The sequence below is a fragment of the Nycticebus coucang genome, chromosome 2 (assembly GCF_027406575.1).
Source record: "Nycticebus coucang isolate mNycCou1 chromosome 2, mNycCou1.pri, whole genome shotgun sequence".
In the NCBI taxonomy this organism is placed as follows: domain Eukaryota; kingdom Metazoa; phylum Chordata; class Mammalia; order Primates; family Lorisidae; genus Nycticebus; species Nycticebus coucang.
This window is the reverse complement of record NC_069781.1, coordinates 100,858,337-100,880,542: the sequence shown is the minus strand read 5'-3', so window position 1 is coordinate 100,880,542 and position 22,206 is coordinate 100,858,337. Positions and strand designations below refer to the sequence as shown.

Here is a 22,206-nt window from a genome sequence, read left to right as displayed (position 1 = left end):
CAGTAGGGAGTGTCCCAAGCGGGGGAATCTTCCCCCTTTTTATATGTGCTCGAAATCATGTCAGTCTGTCCACTTTTCTAAAAAGTGAATTTAAAAAATATATATATAAAAGAATAAAAAAATAAAAAGTGAATTTTTCCCTTATTATTATTATTTTTTTTTTGTAGAGACAAGAGTCTCACTTTATGGCCCTTGGTAGAGTGCCATGGCCTCACACAGCTCACAGCAACCTCCAACTCTTGGGCTTAAGCGATTCTCTTGCCTCAGCCGCCCAAGTAGCTGGGACTACAGGCGCCTGCCACAACGCCCAGCTATTTTTTGGTTTGCAGTTTGGCCGGGGCCGGGTTTGAACCCGCCACCCTCGGTATATGGGGCCGGCGCCCTACCGACTGAGCCACAGGCGCCACCCAATTTTTCCCTTATTAAACAACTTTTCCTCTGTCCTTGTAGATCACTTATAATATTTGGCTCCAATCAAGGATTGGGTTCAATACAGCCACTGCACAGCTGATGTAACATCTGTTGTCTGTGACCAGAAGAGCTGGAGGCTGCCTGCTCTTCCTCCGAGTGAACTGCTGGCACAGGAGTCACGTCTCTAGACATGCTTACGTTTGACTACACAAAAAGTGTATTTAAAACAGAAAGAACCCCCATCACATTTGATATTAAGTTTTATTTAAACAAGTAAAAATTTATACATCCTCTTAAAAACAAAAATCCAAAGTCAGTAAGTAAATCAATAATACAAACATGATTATAGCAGTAATTAAAATAGAGGTAACATTTTACCAGTGTACAAATGTCATGGAATTCAAATCACACTCGGATCTTCAATGATTCAAGTGTGTATTCCACAGAGTTGGGGCTGGTCAGTTTTAAGATAAAGTTCCTTCTCTGCACACGCTGTCCCCAGTCAAGTGTCTCCTCATCACCGTCTGTCAGCTCACACGGTGGGAAAGCTGGCTGCTGTGGCGATTCCACAGTGGTTTTTCTGGTCTTTGGCCATCTTTATGTAACCACTTAAGCCCCATTCTTCACCCCAGCTGAAAGGAGAGCAGGATTCCCATTTCACAGACAGAACACAGCACATTGGTTCATTAATCTAACTTACAGTGTGCCAGTGGCCACAGACTTAACAGAAAGAATTAGGAGAGGCAAGTGCTCTTGTTCAGTCTTTATAAACTATTGAGTCTGAATCTGCACACAATTCCTATCCCAGACCCCAAACTATGACCTTTCACAAACTACAAAATCAGGTAGAAAAAGGGTGGATGTCTTTCCAGCTAGGTATGTTTCAGAAATAAGAAAAATCTTCAGAATTTAGAAATATCATGGTACAAATACCACATTAATACCCCTAAAATGTTTGTGACAGTATCTTAATGTTATAAATATTAACATTCTTTATTCAACCTAAGGAGGATAAAAACTTTTCGGATTTCGGAAGTATGCTTAAGGCTTTGTGGAACTGAATCCAAATACTGACTGCAAACAAGAATTCCCTTTTGAATTTCAAACAAGCATTTTTGGCAATTTATACCTGTTCTTCACCAGCCAGTACTTATTGTTATCCGATTCGTTTTTTTCAAATCCGTAGCCAACCACCAGTACACCATGATCCACATCATCACTGCTACAGTCTGGCTCAAAATAAACACCTGGAAGAGTAGAATGACTGCGGGGGTGAGAAGCTGCAGGGGACACCTGCTAGTACCTCCCCTGCCACCACAGTAAGGGAGGCATCTCTAATTCAGTGACCTGACAAACATTCCAGGTAGGACACAATAATAAGACCTATGACAATGAAGTCTAGAAATTTAGGCCCTGTTGATAATGAGCAGAAATACAAATTAGCATAAATTCTTTTATTAAAAAATTTGCCTACCTTAGGTCCTCATGTTAAAGTGGGGAACGTTAATAGGTGCAAACACATTGTCAGATAGTTAGATACTACATACAATGAACAATAGTTGATAGCACAAAAAAGTGACTATAATCAGCAAGTTAGGGTATACTTTAAAATAACTAAGAGTAGATTTGGGCTTGGCACCTGTAGGTCAGCAGCTAGGGCATCAGCCACCTACACTGGGGCTGGCGGGTTTAAACCCAGCCCAGGACTGCCAAACAACAGTGACACCTACAACCAAAAAATAGCTGGGCGTTATGGCGAGTGCCTGTGGTCCCAGCTACTCTGCAGGCTGAGGCAGGAGAATCACTTAAGCCCAAGAGGTTGTTGTGAGCTATGACACCACAGCACTCTACAGAGGGCAACGTAGTGAGACTCTGCCTCAAAAAAAAAAAAGAAAAGTAGATTTGGAATGTTCCTAACACAAAAAAATGACAAATGCCTGAGGTGATCAATACCCCAATTATTCTGATTTGATCAATATACCTTGTATGCCTATATCAACACATCACATGTACCCTAATTTTCCAATTTTTATTATGGGTACATAATAGTTATATATATATATCTTTACGGGTACATAATAGTTATATATATATAAAGATATATATATATATAACTATTATGTACCCATAATAATTAAAAATTAGAAAAAATTAACTTGTCTGGAGGCACTATAAGCTTTTTTTTTTAAGACATCGTCTCACTATGTCACCCTGGGTAGAGTGCTGTGGCTTCAAAGCTCACAGAAACCTCAAACTCTTCGGCTTAAGCAATTCTCTTGCCTCAGCCTCCTGAGTAGCTGGGACTACAGGTGCCTGCTACCATGCCCAGCTATTTTTTGGTTGTAGTTGTTATTGTTGTTTGGCAGGTCTGGGCTAGATTCGAACCCGCCAGCTCCGGTGTATGTGGCTGGCATCCTAGCTGCTGAGCTACAGGCACCAAACCCACTATAAGCTTCTTTATAAGTTTATAATTCTACTCTCAGATGTCAGTCTAAAAAACATCATAGGCTGACATCTGAGAGTAGAATTATAAACTTATAAAGAAGCTTATAGTGGGTCTAAAAAACATCATAGGCCGGGCGGCGCCTGTAGCTCAGTCGGTAGGGCGCCGGCCCCATATACCGAAGGTGGCGGGTTCAAACCCAGCCCCGGCCAAACTGCAACCTAAAATAGCCGGGCGTTGTGGCGGGAGCCTGTAGTCCCAGCTACTCGGGAGGCTGAGGCAAGAGAATCGCTTGGGCCCAGGAGTTGGAGGTTGCTGTGAGCTGGGTGAGGCCACGGCACTCTACCGAGGGCCATAAAGTGAGACTCTGTCTCTACAAAAAAAAAAAAAAAAAAAAAAAATCATAGGCCTGGCCTGGTGGCTCACATCTGTAATTAGCACTTTTGAGAGGCCGAGGTGGAATGGATGCTTAGCAAAACCTCTGCCTCTACAAAAGAAATAGAAAAAAATAGCTTGGGGCCATGCCCATAGGTCAGCAGCTAGGGCACCAGCCTCAGCGGTTCAAACCCAGCCTGGGGCTGCTAATACAACAATGACAACTACAACAAAAAAATAGCCAAGTGTTGTGGCAGGCACTTCTAGTCCCAGCTATCTGGGAGGCTGAGGCAAAAGAATCGCTTAAGCCCAAGAGTTTGAGGTTGCTGTGAGCTGTGATGCCAGGGCACTCTACCAAGGGCAACATAGTAAGACTCTGTCTCAAAAAAAAAAAAAAAAAAAATAGCATGGTAGCACATGCCTATAGACCCAACTACCCAGGAAGTTGGGGCAGGAGGATCATCTGAGCCCAGAAAAACAACGCTGCAGTGAGCTGTGATGATGCCACTGCAAGGTAGCCTGTGTGACAGTGAGACTGTCTGTCCTCTCCTACCCCACAAACCTCTAGCACAGAACCCTAAAATTCTTGACTCAAGAGGTTCCTTTCAGATCTAATTAGAGAAGTAAAAATCTTTGGAAAATTTGTTGGAAAGATCCAATAATTAGAGAATATTTATGAAAATTAAACAATAAATTATGCAGCCGTTTTAAAAAATCATGAAGTGGCTCGGTGCCTATAGCACAGTGGTCATGGCGCCAGCCACATGCACAAGGGTGGCGGGTTCAAAGCCTGTCCTGGGCCAGCTAAACAACAATGACAACTGCAACAACAACAACAAAAATATCTGGGCGTTGTGGCAGGTACCTGTAGTCCCAGCTACTTGGGAGGCTGAGGCAAGAGAATCGCTTAAGCCCAGGAGTTGGAGGTTGCTGTGAGCTGTGAAGCTACAGCACTCTACTGGCACTTTACCGAGGGTGACATAGTGAGACTCTGTGTGACAGTCTGTCTGCCCTCTCCCACCCTCCAAACTTCTAGCACAGAACCCTAAAATTCTTGACTCAAGAGCTTCCTTTCAGATTTAATTACATAAGTAAAAATATTAGGAAAAATTGTTAGAAAGATCCAATAATTAGAGAATATTTATGAAAATTAAACCATAAATTATGCAGCCATTTTAAAAAATTATTAAGTGGGGCAGCACCTGTGGCTCAGTGAGTAAGGCACCGGCCCCATATACCGGAGGTGGCGGGTTCAAAGGCAGCCCTGGCCAAAAAAAAAGTTTAATAAAAAAAATAAAATTATCAGCACCAATATTTAAAATGTTATTTAAAAAAAAAAAATTATTAAGTGGCTCGGTGCCCGTAGTTATGCCGCCAGCCACGTGCACAAAGGTGGCAGGTTTGAGCCTGGCCAGGCCAGCTAAACAATAATGACAACTCCAACAACAACAAAAAATAGCCGGGTGTTGTGGCGGGTGCCTCTAGTCCCAGCTACTTGGGAGGCTGAGGCAAGAGAATCAACGCAAGAGTTTGAGGTTGCTGTGAATTGTGACAGCATGGCACTCTACCAAGGGTGATATAGTGAGACTCTATCTCAAAAAAAAAAAAAAAAAAATTATGAAGTACTACATTCATAGAGGTATGGTCAACATAAAGTCAAATGGAAACACCAGGCACAAATATTGCATATGTGGAGAATGAACAATTACGTTAAATCCATGCACCCAAATATCTACGTTGAATTTTAACACACCAAAGAATCCATCGTGCTGGTATGTTATGGTGGTTTTATACTTTTCCTGCTTCAGTCTCTACAAAGATAAATGCTCACCTTCTTTATAGAACTGGAAAGACTCATGGCCTGCATCAATAGCAACAGAGATGGGCCCCACAGTTGCTACGGCCTTCATCAGGGCCTTCTCCTCTTTAGGGACATCCACGAAGCCAGTGTCATTTGCAACGGAATACTCAGGCCTGTACTTACAGGTTTCATCCTTTTAAAAGTAAAGGGAAAAAGAGACCTGATTACTGTCATCCACTCCCTAGGAAACACATGAGTTAGAACCACAACACATAGCAGTATGCACTTAGGATTTCTTATCGACACTGCTATAAATCAACCCAGGAGGTGAATTGCCATTAGTTGATTTGAAATGGAAAATTGGCTTAAATCTCTTCAATGGGGTATCCTAGGTCTACTTGTTCGTAAGAAATTACACAATGGAGAAATTGTATTATATATAGAATGGTTTATATATTCTCCATGTTACACAGAAGAACAGCAATGGGTTATCATCAGAGAACTGTGCAAAGGCTAATAATTTATAATACAGAACTGACAGCTTGCAGATGTAAATTCTACCATCTAAACTGTGATTTCTGAAAAATGTGTCTGCACTCTGGAAGTGTTCCATTTTCTAATAGCAGAGCTAGAATGACACAAGATAAGACATTCCATTTACCATTGCATCATATGGATAAGATTCTTCAGAGTCCAGGCCTCCGTTCTCCTTAATATACAGGAAGGCATAGTCCATTAGGCCACCATTGCAGCCTTCATTCCCTTGAGGCCGAGAGCAGTCCACCAGGTTCTGCTCACTCAGTGAAATAAGTTTGCCAGTTTTCCGGAACATCTGTCCTTCAAGGGCACCAGTTGCACTAAAAGCCCAACAAGAACCACACTGACCCTGAAAAGGAAATTAAAAAGCTGTCACACATGAAACAAATAGCCAGACTTTGACAATAGCTCACATATCTGAATACTCTTTGAAGAACAGTGACCACCATGTTGGTACACCATCTACCAAGAAGTTGTCAACTGCCTCTGGGCTTTAAGAGGTCTGAATCTGACACTATCTTACCTGATTCTTTACAGGAGTCACATAGCCTTTCTCTCTCCAGTCCACTGATTTGGGGAACTCAAGAAATGAAGGCTCTTGGAACACTTTCCCCTTCTTGTACTTCTGGTTTCGAAAGCCATTCATCACCTGCCTGAATTCTTCATTGGTCTTCAAGGAAAAGTAAATTAAAATGTTGCAAACCAAGAGACTGTCTTGGTAAAGAAGTTAGGAGTGAAGCACAGAATTCAGCAATCCGCATGCCACTCACCATGTCACCAAAGCTGTTCATTGCCATTGTGAAGCCATGTTTCCCTTGACTGTATTCCTGATTGTGCAGTTCAATCATTTTAATATTCTTCTCCCACACTGCTCTCCTCCATCCTTCTTCATTCTAAAGACAAACATATAACCGGTGGTCTTTATTTCTACCTAAAACCCAACCCATGCTCACCAACTGGATTTGCAGACAGAAATGGACAGAAACCATGGCCAAGGATGGTTGATACTTCTGGGAGCTATTCTCCAAGCTGAGTCACAAGGATGTATGTTCTCAGTTGCTCATTAAGATGCCATTAGGTTACTGTGCTGGTAAGAACTAGCCTCTAGAAGCTGTTCTCTGGCTGTAAACTCCCAATAGCAAGGACCATTCTTTCCAGGGCCTCTGAACAATTTCAGATGTTACCAACCAGGCCATACAGTTTTCTGTGTTTTGCCTTCCACTGATACCAGTGTGCATCTAAACTGCCATCAAACTTTGAAGTAGCTGAGGTTATTCCCACACAAAAGGCAGCCAGGATGAATAAAAGATTCATGTTTCAGAAACCTAGGAAGGGAAAAGAAGTGAGTATATGATTAGATCAATTATTCTAAAAAAACCTATCTTATGCCAATTAAGGGCACTATGGTAGAATAAAAATATTTATTTTTCCAAGCATGTACCCAAGAACTGTAGAAGCAGCTAGGATGTGGTATGAGAAAAACAGGCCACATGGAGGTATCAGATGGAGCCAACACAATGAAAAGCAGCCTGTTCACAGCTCTAGAAATTGAAACAGTGTATGGGATGATAATTTAGGGTATGACAAGTGTGTGAAGGTACCTCATGGCTCAGAAGCTGAAGGCAACAAATAGGAAACAGTTGATTCAGGTTTTGTACCAATGGTAGTGAGGTCTCTCAGGCTAAACTTCCCTACTGTAACTAAGAATGTGGGACCCCAAGTCGGATCAAAGAGATCCCCAAGATTTAGAAAGCCACCTCACACCTTCTGGGCTAACATAGAATACAGCAGGAGATGAGTTAGGTCTTCCAATCTCCCCTTTCATGAATGAAATCTTTTTGGAGTACTTTGCCCAGAGATACCTTCCCACCGCTCCGGCAGATCCATAGTTAGGCCTGTGCCATCAACAACCCCACTTGCTCCCCCAAAACGAAGACAGGTTCACAAGGTCGCACTGCTGGCAGCCAAAGCCCCCAGGGTCAGTGCCCAGAAGGGGCAGTCAGCTCCTGGAGCTCCAGGCCTGTCTGGGCCAGGACGCGCCGCCTGCTCCTGACACAAGCTTGCTGAGGCCAAAGGACGCCGCCGTGGCTCCCGCAGGAGCACGGCATTCTGGCTCGCTGGGGTCGAGCTGCCCTTTCTGGCCCAGACAGGCCCTGAGCCGGCGCGGCCCGCCTGATGGCCCAGCTGAGGTACGTGTGCCCACCGCACACGGAGGATGGCTGACCGGCTCAACATGGGCCCCCGAGTGGTCTCGGCCCCTCCCTGGGGTCCCAACCACCCTCCCCCAGTTCCCCATCTCAAGGCTAGCAGAGCTCAGAGGACACTTTCTCGCTCCCTGGCGTCGCTCCCACCTCCTTGCCCGTGTTCTTGTGGAAGGTCCCCTCCTCCAGCCCCTTGTCCCTCCCTGCCCCGGCCGGGTCTGGGGCGCTCACCCGTTCGCAGCTGCGCAGGCGCACTCCGCAAACACTGGTCCAGACTGCTGAGGTCCGCAGTTCTGGCGCAGCGTCGCCTAACTTGAGCTTTAAGGCCCTTATCGGCCGGCCCCGCCCCTACTGCCTGCCTGCGCTGCGATTGGCTAAGCCGCCCGATGGGCCGGGCCCGGGCGCTCTCACCCAGCGCGTGACTCGGTCGAGTCCCCACCTGTCCCAGGGAGGGGCGCGCCTACCTCAGTGGGCCCGGGGGCAGAGGTGCTGGGCGCCCCGGGGCAGCTCAGGGAGGATCTGACTACTCCCTGACGGGTCAGATCAACTGACTACTCCGACTTAATGCTCTGGGCGTGTGGTTCGTGAATAGACGTTTACAGCGAGCCCTGGGTGGATTATTAACCTAACATTGCTTTCCCCCCCTTTAGTTCTCTACAGTTTTTGGATAAAATCTCCTGCAGGGCCGAGAGCCACTAAGCTGTAGTTTAGTGGTCGCTGATTGGTGGAGGAATGCAGAGCAAGCGGGCAGAAGCTTTGTCTGCTGGGGAAGGGACGTAGCTGGGCTCTGGAAGAATCTGGTTGGGAAAAGCACTGTGGCGGTGGGCATGACCAAACCCCGGGAGGGAAGGGGCTGACTGATTCTGCTGAGTAGCATTTTGTAATTGCACCTTTTCTGTCTTCACCGGTCAAGGATTCTTCCTTACCCCTTTGTCTTTGATAAAAACGAACAGAAATGAGTTGGTTACAAAGGTATTTGGTTTGATAAAAAAGGAGAAAAGCGGTTGAAAACACTGGAAACTTTTTATTCCCCCACTCTCTAAATCGTAGATTATGACATCTTCTTTGGTGACCAAAATGCTTCTCATGTGATTCAAGAAATTTAATGATACTTAATGCCAAAAATTAAGTACAGAAAACGTTATTGGGAAACCTTTTAGATAGAGGAAAAATACATATCTTTATATAATGTAGATGTTAATTTATATACTTAAGGATTTAAGGAACACGACCCAGAAACATTCTAAAACTTTGCATTTTTTTATTCCATAAAAACATTCATTATAAAACATATCTTTAAAAAATTAAAATGTATCTTTTAGGGAAAAAATTATTATTTCATGTTCTTTTCCTCATAACATTTTTTATGCATATATTACTTTGTTAAGTATGAAGTTATAATACTTTTCTGTTTGTAAACTTATTTCTATTTAAGATTAAATGTACATTTCTAGAGGTATAATCACACTTAGAATATTTTAATCGGAGTAAAATATACACATCCTAACATTTTAACTGTGGGGAAGAAATCCTCAGGACCCTGACAAAAGTACAGCTATTAAGAAGAGACAAAGCAGGCTAAAAACCACCCTCCTGAAATACTTTAAGGCAGTTGTTCCTGGGAAGCATCAAAATCTCCTAGCTTGGTCCTGTCTGGCACTAGAGATAAGGCTCTAATGCAAAATTAGCACCTTTGGGAGAAGGCAATAATTCTAAAATTACTGTCTTCTCCAAGACACAGCATCATTCACTCTGCAGGAAAGATGGCTTCTCTCACCTCTCATGACGCACTCCCACATTCCAACTACACTAATAGCTTCCTTGAAATTGTGTAAGGTCCGATCCCCCTTCTGTTGCTTTAAAATAAAGCGTGTCCTTAATCCCTGGACTGGCTTCCTCTCTTTCTTGTGGACCCTAGCCTAGTCTCTATCCCTAAACCTCTCATTAGCCATTTCAAGTACATAGTTTGGTGGCATAGGGTACATTCCCATTATCATGCAACTATCACCACCATCTATCTCCTGAATTTTTTTATTTTCCTAAACTGAAACTCTGTATCCATTAAATAGGAACTCCCATTTCCCTACCCCTAGGCCCAGTATGTACTATTCTATTTTCTGTCTGTGTAAATTAGATTATTGTATTTGGTGATTATTGATTTTTAAAAAATCTTTTTCTTTTTTTTTTTTTTGAAACAGAGTCTCAGTATGTCACCCTCAGTAGAGTGCCGTGGCATCACACCTCACAGCAATTTCAAATTCTTGGGCTTAAGCAATTCTCTTGCCTCAGCCTCCCAAGTAGCTGGGACTACAGGCACCCCCCACAAGGCTTGGCTATTTTCTTGTTGCAGTTGTCATTGGTCTCTAGCTGGCCCCGGCTGGGCTCGAACCCACCAACCTTGGTGCATGTGGCTGGCACTATAACCACTGTGCTACAGGTGCCAAGCCTAAAAATTCTATATTTTAATCACTATATTATGTATGTGGATATATCTATTCAGAAAGGAAACATTTTTATACGTTACAATATTCTACTATGATGTGTGTGTATACACATATACACATACATATTTCTAGGTGTATATGTATATCTAGTTATTCCCTCTGTGTGTGAAAAATGTAGACTTTGCTAGAAGCCCATGATAGTCTATTAATCCATTAATCCACAAATGGATTAATCTATTCATGAGGACTAGAAGGCAAGAAGCAGCTGGTCATTAGGCTGTGGGTGTCGGACCCATGTCTTTCCTTGTTGTTACAAACAATATAAGTTTGGGGGGCGGTGCCTGTGGCTCAAAGGAGTAGGGCACTGGTCCCATATACTGGAGGTGGCAGCCCCAGCCAAAAACTGCAAAATAATAATAATGAGTTTTTTGTTCTATAAGAAAGCAGTGATATTTGCATGGCTCTTTGAGAGTTCTTGGGGGTGCCTATTCCACTTTTTTATGGAGAACCAGTCAGAACATGTAGAATACATTTTAACTGTAATGTTTGTCTTCTTTTCTTTTCTTTTTTTTTTTTTTGACAGTCTTACTTTGTCACCCTTGGAAGAGTGCTGTGGTGTCATAGCTCACAGCAACCTCAAACTCCTGGGCTCAAGCAATTCTTTTGCCTCAGCCTTCCAGGTGGCTGGGACTATAGGCGATCGCCACAACGCTGGGCTCTGTTTAGAGACAAGGTCTCGCTCGTGCTCAGGCTGGTCTCGAACCTGTGAGCTCAGGCGATCCACCCAGCTCAGCCTCCCAAGTGCTGGGATTACAGGTGAGAGCCACCTCGCCCGGCCCAGTCTTAATTTCTTTTCTGATGCCTGTTATTGAATACTTGAAACGTGTAATTTATAACAACAAAATTTATTCCTGAAAGCTGGGAAGTCCAAGGTTGAAGGAGCACTTCTGGAGAAGTCCTTCTTTCTGTTGGGGACTCTGCATCATCCTGAGGTGCCTTGGTAAATCACACACAAAGGGAGCTGAGGTCCTAGCTCAGGTCTCTAACCCCATTCTTATAAAGCAACCAGTCCAATCCCCATGATAGTCTATTAATCCATTAATCCACAAATGGATTAATGTGTTCATGAGGACAGAGTACATGACCCAGTCACCTCTTAAAGACCCCACCTTTCAATACTGCCATATTGGAAATAATTTTCAACATGAATTTTAGAGCAAACAAACATTGAAAGCACAGAAATTTTTAAATTAAATTTATGCTCTCATGAAATAAAAGCAATATCTTTGTGGCATTTTGTACTTCGAATACCCACATTGGTCCCGCTTCTAGTTTTGCAGATTGCAAGATCCTGAGATGTTCATTGAAACAGCTCAAATTTTCCACTGAAGGCTTAGACCTCACCTGGTCTTTGAGGATTTCTCTAACAGGGAGTGAGAGAACCCACTGAGATTGTGCAGAGAGAGAGAGAGAGTTACTGCAACATCCGCTTAGCTAAAGAGCCTTAGAAGCTGGACTTTGGCCTCCCTGCTCTCAGAAGCACTATTCGTTACCAACAGGGGTGACATGTTGACCCTATGATTTGTGGAGGAATTAGGAAACAACCTTTTAGTGTTAGGTTGGGGAGCCGGTGAAGCCAAAGCCTCTGGCACCTAAGCCAGGGTAGGTGTTATAAGCACCTATAGGATGAACACGTGTCTGTCACCTGCTAATCAAGCCCTACCGTGTTTGCCAGCTTCTTGGGTTGTTGCCCGGAGCACTTCGTTGTTTGTGAGTAACAGCAGAGCAGAAGAGCTTGTTGACTTGATGAGATTATGACAACTATGTTGTTCCTACAGGGAAGAACTCAGGCATTATCAACAACTGCAGCCTGAAGAAACGGGGCCTGTAGCTGACCTGCCCGGCAGGAGCCATCACCTGACCTGTGAACTGTGGCTGTAGCCTATGGGTGGTTCCTCTGCAGTTTCCAGCTCCCTCCTGCAGAGGGGCTACTGTGGGGGTTCTTTATGTCTCATAACCAAAGGGCACAGGCTTTGGCTGTTGCCTTTTCTGGATAAGATCTGCCATATTGGAGTTGCTATAATGAAAACTATTAGCAACAGCTCAGCACCACAGAAGCAAAGCCCACTGCTGACAGTAATTGCTGACGATGCTGTTTACTAGAGAAGCACCCTAGTGACTGGACAGCTGTCCTGGTGTAATGCTGATGATAAAAACCCATCCCTTCTTTTGTCAGTCATGAGAAGGTGTTGGAGGAACTGAAACCCATGGATAAGTCCATGTTGGCCCAAAGCAGTCACTGGGTTGTAGTACTGCCTTGTGTGGGGAGCAGGACTGGTGACCCCGAGTTCCTTGAGGTGAGTCATCATTGATTGGGGGATGTGCTAGTATTTTTAGTAAATCATGAATCTGGCAAAACATTTGACTGACTTGCTTCCAGGTTCAGAACAAACTAACGCCACTCATGACTTTTATTTGTGGCAATGGAGTGGAGTCAGCAGTGGGAACACATCTTGTACTCCTATCTTGATTAATAATAATTCTGACTTGTGGGAAGATGGTCACGTTCCCCCTCCTGTATCATGGAGCTATGATGGGTCCCGCCCTGCTGTTCCTGCATTCAGGTGGGGGCTTCTCTCACTTTGAGATAAGCATGTGCAGGTGGCTGCAGGGCCTTCCCACTTCCGTCAGCATCCTCCAGTCCTCCCCTCAACTGCTCTCACTTTTATGCTTCTGGAAACTCATTAATAATCCATGAATTCCATTAAATTCCTCCTCCCTAAACCATCTCCAGAAATTGAGATTAGTAATTACCTTCCTGGCTGTCTTTGCAAGGCCCCAAGTGACTAGATGGTCCACAGCAAAGTGCCTCAGAGGTGTGAGAGCCAGCTGACCTTCCCTGGAATCCGACTATACGTGCTTTCTGGAACACGGGGTTTCCTTTTGAGAAGCTGCTTAGTATTTAGTATTCACAGGAAGGTCACAGCTTTAAGAACACACAGGAAAGCATTAGGGAGAAAGAGAAGTGGCATAGATGGAGAAACCTGGTCACTGTGGCCAGAGTGTCCTGGGTGGAAATGAGCTCTACAGCCAAAAGGAGCAAATGCAAGTGGGTTGCAGGAGGGTGGGAGCAACGAGGAGGAAAAGGACACTGTCCAGACAGCCTTCCCCACTCAGGAGAAGGGACTGAGTCCAAGAGGAGAATGGGAGAGAGAGGAGTGGGGCTGAGCTGTGGCACAAAGTCAGAAACATTTGGAGTCAATGAAAATCAGATACCCATAGACATGATGCTGGTTTTCTGAGAGAGGAAACAATGCCAGTCATTATTTTTGAAGAGTTTAATATTTTGGGAAAGAAATTTCCCATTTGAGGTTAGATTTAACTTGTTTCCTTCTGAAATGTATTTTATTCATGATTTCAACTTAATTCAGACTTTCTGGCTTGTGAAAACTTAATGTAGGATATGAAAGAAAAGAAAGAGTGAAACGAAGGAAGAGAGAAGGAAGTGGGGAGGGAGGATGGAAGGAAGGGAGGGAGGGAGGGAGGGAAGGAGGGAAGGAAGAGAGGGAGCAGGGAAGAGGGGAGGGAAGGGGAAAGAAAGAAAACGTGAAGTGTTTCTGCAAGCAAGCAAGGAATTCTCATACCTGTACCAGGGACCTGCAGAGTAGGCTGGACTCCTTAGGGGACACAGGCCACCACCCATGATTTTTCAATGAACTACGAAACAGAAGAAGTGACCTGCCATTTCACTATTATTCTTTTAGTCCTTAGGTCTTGGGGGGAAATAGTATTCATTCATTCTACAAATATTCATTAGGATTTATTATTTGTAAGGTGAGTGGTAGGCACAATGGTTGAAAGTCACAGACAATGATCAAGCAAACAAAGCATATTTAAGAATGCTGATTTTGGAATTAAATACTTCTGGGTTGAAATTATGGTTTTGTTTAACAGTCATGTAACTTTGAGCAAGGTACTTAAATTGAGAGAGACTCCATTTCCTCACACAGAAAAGGGTAATTAAAAATGCCTGCTTTGGCCGGATTTGGTGGTTCACACCTGTAATCCTAGCACACTTGGAGGCTGACATGGGTGGATTGCCTGAGGTCACAAGTTCAAGACCAGCCTGAACAACAGTGAGACCCTGTCTCTAAAAATAGCCAGGCATTGTGGAGAGCACCTGTAGTCCTAGCTACTTAGGAGGCTGAGGCAAAAGGATCACTTGAGCCCAAGAGTTTTTAGGTTGCTGTGAGCTGTAACACCACAGCACTCTAATGAGGGCAATAAAGTGAGACTCTGTCTCAAAGAAAAGAAAGAAAGAAGTTTTAAAAAATGCCTGCTTTGTGGGGTCTGTGATGATTAAAGGGGATAAGTTAAGTAGAGAATAGCACACAATTCCCAGCACAAAGCTACTATTATTCTTAGAGGTGTTTTGGAATATTAGAGTGCCCTTGCATCATTGAAACAGCCTTGTTAGTGTGATATTGTAAGATATATCACTGAAGATAGAACTGTCAGACAACTCAAAAGCAATAAGGCATGTGATAAGCCCTTGAGAGTTGAGGAAAGTCAGACATCTGAGCGCTTAGAACAGAGATGGACAGTTTGGGGACACATCATGACCTGCAGTCATGTCAACATGTTGCCTCTGAGGAGCTCTCTTCTACGGTTCGATATAGGGTAAAGGCCCTTAGGGTTTCTCAGCCAAATCAGCTGCCTTCATTCTTGCTTTCTCCCCAGTTTTTCCTTGGTTGTTGAGCCCCATGTATGTGTGATGCACTGAAACAGGGCAAGTGTGGATGAAAAGATTTTCTTTCTTTCTTTTTTTTTTTTTTTTAAGACAGAGTCTCACTATGTCGCCCTTGTTAGAGTGCTGTAGCATCACAGCTCACAGCAACCTCAAACTCTTGGGCTTAAGTGATTCTCTTGCCTCAGCCTCTCAAGTAACTGGGAGGTGCCCATCACAATGCCCAGCTAAATTTTTTTGTTGTAGTTATCATTGTTGTTTGGCAGGCCTGGGCTGGGTTTGAACCCGCCAGCTCCAGTATATGTGGCTGGTGCCATAGCCGCTGAGTTACAGGCACCGAGCCAGAAAAGACTTTCTTGACTTCTAGTGAACTGACCATCACCTTATTTATCCTGGAAAACTGGACTTGGAGCAGACATGTGAACATTTGCCTTTGAACTTCAGTATCTAGGTTCTTGCCTGTATAATTTGATAAAGAAGGTATTGGTTTGTTGTAGAAACATAGACTATGCGAATGTTTAATTGCCAGATGCCAGATAGAGAAATTAACCAATTGGCTCCACAGATTGGTGAGCAACGATGTCCCTGCGTTCTGTCTACCATGTTCCCAGGGCATCAAGCCCTTTGTGGAGCAGGCTCCATTTCTTCCCGTTGACACTTCCAAGGAATTAGCTTTTTGGTGGCCATTTTGAAGAATTCTCTGAGGGATTTTGGCCATTATCCTTCCAGCAGTTTCACCTGCTGCTTCTCAATGTCGTTGTAGGTAAAGAAACAAATAATCATTATGAAAAACATAGAAAACATAGATAAACAAAATAAATTAGAAAAAAAACCCGAAAACTTACCAAAAATCCCACTGTACGTTTTTTTTTTCTTTTTTTTTAATTTGTAACCCACATTATTTTATTCAGTTCTCCAGCAGTCCTGTGAGGTCTTATTCCCATTTTACAAAGAAACATATTCAGAGAGGATGTGGCAAGATTAAAGTTAAGTCAGCTCTGTCCGTATCCTATTTAGGTGGACAGCTCTGTAAAAGAGAAGGGAAGATGAGGGATGGGAAAACATTAAGCATATGATAATGATGTGCGTGAACCAGCCCTGGGCCATGGGTTTTCAGTGCAGGTCAGAGGTCATTATATAATTTGCAAAAAAAGGACACCTATACCCCAATTTGTGAAAAAGACATATGAGGTTATGTGAGTTTAAATATGTGTCAAAACACTTCAATTCTGTTTTTTTTTTTTTTTTTTTTGAGAAAGAATCTCAAGTTGTCACTCTGGGTAGAGTGCTATGGCATCATGGCTCACAGTAACCTCCAACTTCTGGGCTTAAGCAATTCTCTTGCCTCCGCCTCCCAAGTAGCTGGGACTATAGGCGCCCATCACAATGCCTGGCTATTTTTCGGTTGTAGTTGTCATTGTTGTTTGGCAGGCCAGGGCGCGATTTGAACCCGCCACCTCTGGTGTATATGGCTGTTGCCTTAGCCACTTGAGCTACAGGACTGAGCCAAAACACTTTAATTCTTGCATGAAAAGGTAGTAGATACATCTAAGACATCATTACAAATGGAAATAATAGTACTAACAGATTAACAAGTTTTACTTTTAAAACTGTGATGAGATTGCTCAAAGTACTTCATAAACATTATCTAATTAACACAGCACTCTGTGACAATAAAGATACCAAAGATTGGCTCTTAAATTCATCTTTATTTTTTCCCCTTTTTTACGTTTTGAAATATTATAGGGGCACAAATGTTTTTGCTTACATGGATGGATTTTGTTATGCTTGAGTCAGGGTTATAAATGTGACCATCACCCGGATAGTGTCCATCGTACCTGTCAGGTCGGTTTTCTCCCAGGCTCTCCTCTCTGCTTCACCTGCATTATTCTACTGTTTTATTTCCTTCATGCATATGTGTGCTAATTGGTTAGTTCCATTTAAACAGCCAGTACAAGAGAGGTGTTTGTTTTTCTATTGTTCAGATACTTCACTTACGATAGTAATCTCTAATTCCATCCACATTGTTTCATTTTGTTTTTTTCTTTTTGAGACAGAGTCTCACTATGTCACCCTCGGTAGAGTGCTGTGCTGTCACAGCTCACAGCAACCTCAAACTCTTGGACTCAAGCCATTCTCTTTCCTCAGCCTCCCGAGTAGCTGGGACTACAGGCACCTGCCACAAGGTCAGGCTATTTTTTTGTTGCAGTTGTTATTGTTATTTAGCTGGCCCAGGAGGGGTTGGAACCGGCCAGCCTCAGCATATGTAGCTGGCACCCTAACCACTGTGCTACGGGTGCTAAGCCTCCATCCACATGTTGCAAAAGGCATTAATTCATCCTTCCTAATGGGTGAGTAGTATTCAATAGTATACATATACCACATCTGGGGTATTTTTTTTTTTTTTTTTTTTTTAGACAGTGTCTCACTCTGTCACCTTCAGTAGAGTGCTATGGCATTACAACTCACAGCAACCTCAAACTCTTGGGCTGAAGCAATTCTCTTGCCTCAGGCTACTGAGTAGCTGAGGCAATTACAATGCCCAGCTATTTTTAGAGACAAGGTCTCACTCTGGCTCATCTCAAACTCATGAGCTCAAGCAATCTACCCACCGGGGCCTCCCCAAGTGCTAGGATTATAGGTGTGAGCCACTGCACTGGGCCCATGTACCACATTTTTTAATTGATAGGCATTTGAGTTGATTCCACATTCCAATTGTGAGTTGTGTTGTAATAAACATTCGAGTCCAGGTGTCCTTTTGGTAAAATGACTTCTTTTCCTCTGGATAAATACCTAGCAGTGGGAATGCTGGACTGAATGGTAAGTCTACTTTTAGTCATTTAAGGACTCTCCGTACTGTTTTTCATAACTAATTTTCAGTGTGTAAGTTCCTTTCTCTCTGCATCCACCCCAGCATCTATTGCTTTTGGACTTTTGAATAAAAACCACTGTTACTAGGGTAAGGTGATATCTCACTGTGGTTTTCTTTTGTATGTCCCTGCTAATCAGTGACATTAAGCATTTTTCATAAGTTTGTTGGCCATGTGCCTATTTTCTTTTGAAAAGCTTCTGTTCATGTCTTTTGCCCACTTTTTAATGGGGTTGTTTGTTTTCTTTGCTGATTTGTTTGAGTTCTTTGTAGATTCTGGTTATTAGCCCTTTATTAGATGTGTAGCTTACAAATATTTTCTCCCATTCTATAAGTTGTCTATTTGATCTGTAGTTAATTTCCTTAGCTGTGCAAAAGCCTTTTAATTCAATCAAGTCCCACTTATTTATTTATTTATTTATTTTTAGTGTCATTCTAGTTTTATTGATGCTTTAGTTTTCATAAAGTGCAGTAAACAAAATAAATAAGACAAAAAAGCTTTTAAGATTAATATACAGTTCCGAGATTAAGATAAATTACCAATTATATTCCTGACAGCCTTTTAACCCTGTGAAAACTGTAAATACGTTAAATGCACATTGACCCAAGTATAATAATTTCTCCCCGCTTAGATCAGTTTATTATTAAGAAGTATATAATTATGCAAGCATTTCTATAACACAAGGTTCGACTGACAGGAAATATACATGCTATAGACTAAATCCAGATACAGTCAGGTGCTGAGCGTTATTCCTGGCTTCAAAATAGGATATATCTGTTGCATCCTCTGGTTGGGGTATGAAAGGCATAGTTTGATGCTGCAGATTTTCCCAGTCCACGTCGCTGAAGAGAGGGTGATGTTTCAGTTCTTTCGTTCCAGCTCTCTTTGTATCATCAATGGTTAAAAGTATTTCTACTGCACTTTGAGCATTATCAGATAACTTTTCTTTACCTTCTGGCCAAGGAATATCTTGTTTCAGAATATTCTGGAACACCTGTTGTGGTGTTTCATCATTGAAAGGAGAAATTCCTGTCAGAAATTCAAATAAGCAAACTCCAAGTGCCCACGAGTCTACTGCAGGACCATGGGCCCTGCCTAGTAACAGCTCAGGTAAGAGGTAGTCGGGGGTTCCTAGAATTCGCCCATCATCAACTGGGGCTGCCCCTCTTCTCACTCTCTTTGGAGTTCGATATGGAGTTCCTGACTTGATCTGATTTGGAGTCTGCTGATATAGTATAGAGACTTTTCCTTTTTGGGTAGGGGTTATAGCCATGGGATATGAACCACTACAACCGCATGAAATGTCCATTGCACCTAAAGATGCAGTGTTCATTTTGGATGGTTCTGAGTTATTGGATGCATTAATATGACTGTTAAAACTTTGAAAAACAACAGCATTTCTTTTAGAGGTGAACATTTTCAACACTTCCAAAGAGGGAGCTAACATTTTTTGGTTACTGTCTTGGACAACAGAGGTCTCAACACCTTTTGGTAAGGTATTTTCTTTGCAGTTTGGTGATACATTAATTGGATCTTCAATATTTGATTCTTCAAAAGAAGATTCTTTAATGCTTTTATCTGGATCTAAGGATTGCCTTTCTAATGAATTTTCCATTATATAAATTTTAGGAAGAGATGAATCAGGGTTCATACACATACTTGTAGAAGCTCTGTCGTCATCAGAACATAGAAAACTGGAACTTAAGAGTTCCTTCTTATTCTTTTCACAATCTTTGTCCAGTTCACACATGAGGTTTTTTGCTATCATTGGTATAGATAATTTTTCTGGTGTTTGTTGTTTATCAATAAAAGCAGTGACAATGTTCTCCTTATTAGCATAGTCATTTTGTTGACTTCTGTGTGTTGATAGCTTCAGGTTCTGAACATCAGCTGTTAAGCCTGCACTTGGATTTGTATAACAATTCATCATTCCATTATCATGCTTATATTCCACACAACTTTTTTTATTCTGTATAATTTCCTGACAAGGACTGGAGTCAACCAATTCAAAATTTTTTTTTAAACTTCTTTTCCCAAGGTACTCTTCAGACATCTCACCAGAATCCACAGCCCACTGATTCACCTGATGGAGATCAGACTGTCTTGTATCAGTGGCTGTCTTTATGTTTATTTCTAGTTCTCCTGCTTCCCAAGAAACTTCCCCAGAGAAGCATCCATCTCTGGACAGCTCAGACCAGAGCCTACAAAAGGCCAGCGACCCAAGCCCCTTTGCCGGCCGTCACTCCCACCAACCCTGTTCAAAGTCCCACTTATTTATTTTTATTGTTTCTGTGATTGCCATTGGGGTCTTCTTCATAAATTCTGTTCTTAAATTCATCTTTAAATTGGTGAGCACTTTTTTCCTACAGTTGGTGTAACATCCATTTTGGACAGCCTTTGCTAAGTCCATCTGTTTGCTCACGAGTGTCTTCACACGCCATTCATCTTTGCCTCTAATATTTGTTCCTGCTGTTCATAACACCTTAAGTGTCCCCCCTCCTGTTTTCTGCCTGTTTAAATGTTATTAATCTGCAAAGTTCAGTCCAAATCCTTTCTCCGCCTCCAAGTTACTCCAATGCAACCCTCTCTGCCTTCATTTTGTATTGAAAGTTAATATTCTATGGTTCAAATTTAACTCCTTCTAATTGATTGAAATATTTCTCCTTGATTTCTTCAGCTGGATTGCCATTGCTTGCTCTGAATTCCGAACACTTATTTGATCTGGAGGAATAAGAAGGAGGAGCACAGGAGGGCTAAGCTGGGCTGCTCAGGCAAGAGAAGGAATAGAGAGACGCCCCTGGAGGTGGGAGACTTACTTGAGCACTTAGCACACAGTCAGGAGGGCCTGGGTGGTTGAAGATGCAGAAGTCCTTCAGCGTTGCTAGTCTCTGAGCTATGGCTTTCCCAAGCACTGCAGTTTTCTGTTTCTGACCTCCGGGCTCATCACAGACAGTGGGATGAACTCCTGACCCAAGGTGAAGTTTAAGCATTCTTCTACCTTGGAGGTAGAAGATGGGCAATGGCTGTGACCCTTCTATGGCAGGGGAAGTGGAGTGCCTGAGGACAGGAAAGATGACGCAGTCCTGTTCTGCCTATGGCTGCACAATCCAACATGACCGTGGCTGTACTTCTTTGGTTTCATGGAACCCATAGTTAACTGGGAACATACTGCTCACTTACTCACAGCACTGCATGCATCTGCTATCCATTGTGGTATTTCATCATCCCTATTTCACAGCCTAGTAAACTGAAGCAAGAGAGGCGCTTGCCCAAGGGCACAGGGCTAGTAAATGAAGAAGCCCAGACTCAATCTCAGGACTCCAGACAAACCACTGGGGTGTACGAGACCCCAGTACTGAGCATTAACAGTCATTATGAGAATTGCAGAAGGACCTCAGTGAAACGTTGATTCTAAACTTCCCAGAGACTACACCCTTCCCAAGGGCCCCAGGTCAGAGGTCATTTCCCAACACACAGTCCCTACCTTCCCTCATCTATTGCTTCCATCAAACCTTCTCCAAAGCACTTCCCATTTTTCTGTAACCCTCCACTGAGTTTTGGGGGGAAATCTTCAGGTTCACTAAATACTCCACTATGCAAATCATGAGGCGCCAGCACAAAATAGTTTCCCTTGCAGCAGCAATGTAGAGAAGCTGGGTGGAATGAGTGTGAAGTGAGGGACAGACATTCACCAGCCTGGAAGCAAGACCCCAAAGCTGAGTGCACTTGGTTGATGAGTGAAAATGTCCTAACCATCAAAAAGGGAACCTTCTCCCTTTGGGAATCACCCCTCACTTGCTTCCCTAGCAGAATATTCCCCTGTCTGAGTTATTTTTTCAAGAGCAGCTCCTGGAGCAGCTTCGGGGGTGGTGGTAGGGAAGGAAGTGTACTCAGATTCTGAACCCTCACATACATACCTGCAGACCTGTGGAACGCATAATTTAATGCAAGGAGAGTGATACTTTTTGTGAAAATATGAGTGTTCTTTTCATTTTTGTTTTCCCTTTACTGGGACATCTCCCCTCTACACCAGGGATATTGTTGTCTCACATGACCAGGATTTTAATAACAGGAAAACAAAGAAAAGCAATCAGTGTTCATCATTAGATTTCCCCAGTAGTTTCTGAGTTAACAAACATCCTGACAGCCAAGATTGAAAAGAGAGGAAAAGGTTTTCTAAATTGCAGGAGCCAATCTGAAAACCTTTTGTATGAATCTAGAGGTCAATGTCATTAAAGAATAAAACATCCAAGGTGGTGCCCGCAGCTCAGTGGTTAGGGCACTGGCCACATGCAACGAGGCTAGCGGGTTCAAACCTGGCCTAGGCCAACTAAAAACAACAATGACAACTGCAACAAAAAAATAGCCAGGTGTTGT

General features: G+C 43.0%; 2 protein-coding genes across 2 annotated transcripts; both read right to left on the bottom strand.

The window, feature by feature from the left end:
• Positions 1-655: 655 nt before the first annotated feature.
• Positions 656-8,147, bottom strand: CTSL (cathepsin L). Its single transcript, XM_053577361.1, has 8 exons — positions 8,000-8,147; positions 6,756-6,892; positions 6,338-6,460; positions 6,091-6,237; positions 5,692-5,916; positions 5,061-5,223; positions 1,541-1,658; positions 656-1,043 (listed from the first exon to the last, which is right to left on the bottom strand). The coding sequence occupies exons 2-8, from the start codon at positions 6,879-6,881 to the stop codon at positions 944-946; spliced, it is 1,002 nt and encodes a 333-aa protein (XP_053433336.1). The 5' UTR covers positions 6,882-6,892; positions 8,000-8,147; the 3' UTR covers positions 656-943.
• A 10,391-nt stretch (positions 8,148-18,538) lies between these two features.
• On the bottom strand, positions 18,539-20,011 carry LOC128575593 (serine/threonine-protein kinase greatwall-like). Its single transcript, XM_053577371.1, has one exon. It carries the CDS (start codon positions 19,880-19,882, stop codon positions 18,539-18,541), a length of 1,344 nt encoding a protein of 447 aa, XP_053433346.1. The 5' UTR covers positions 19,883-20,011.
• Positions 20,012-22,206: the final 2,195 nt, after the last annotated feature.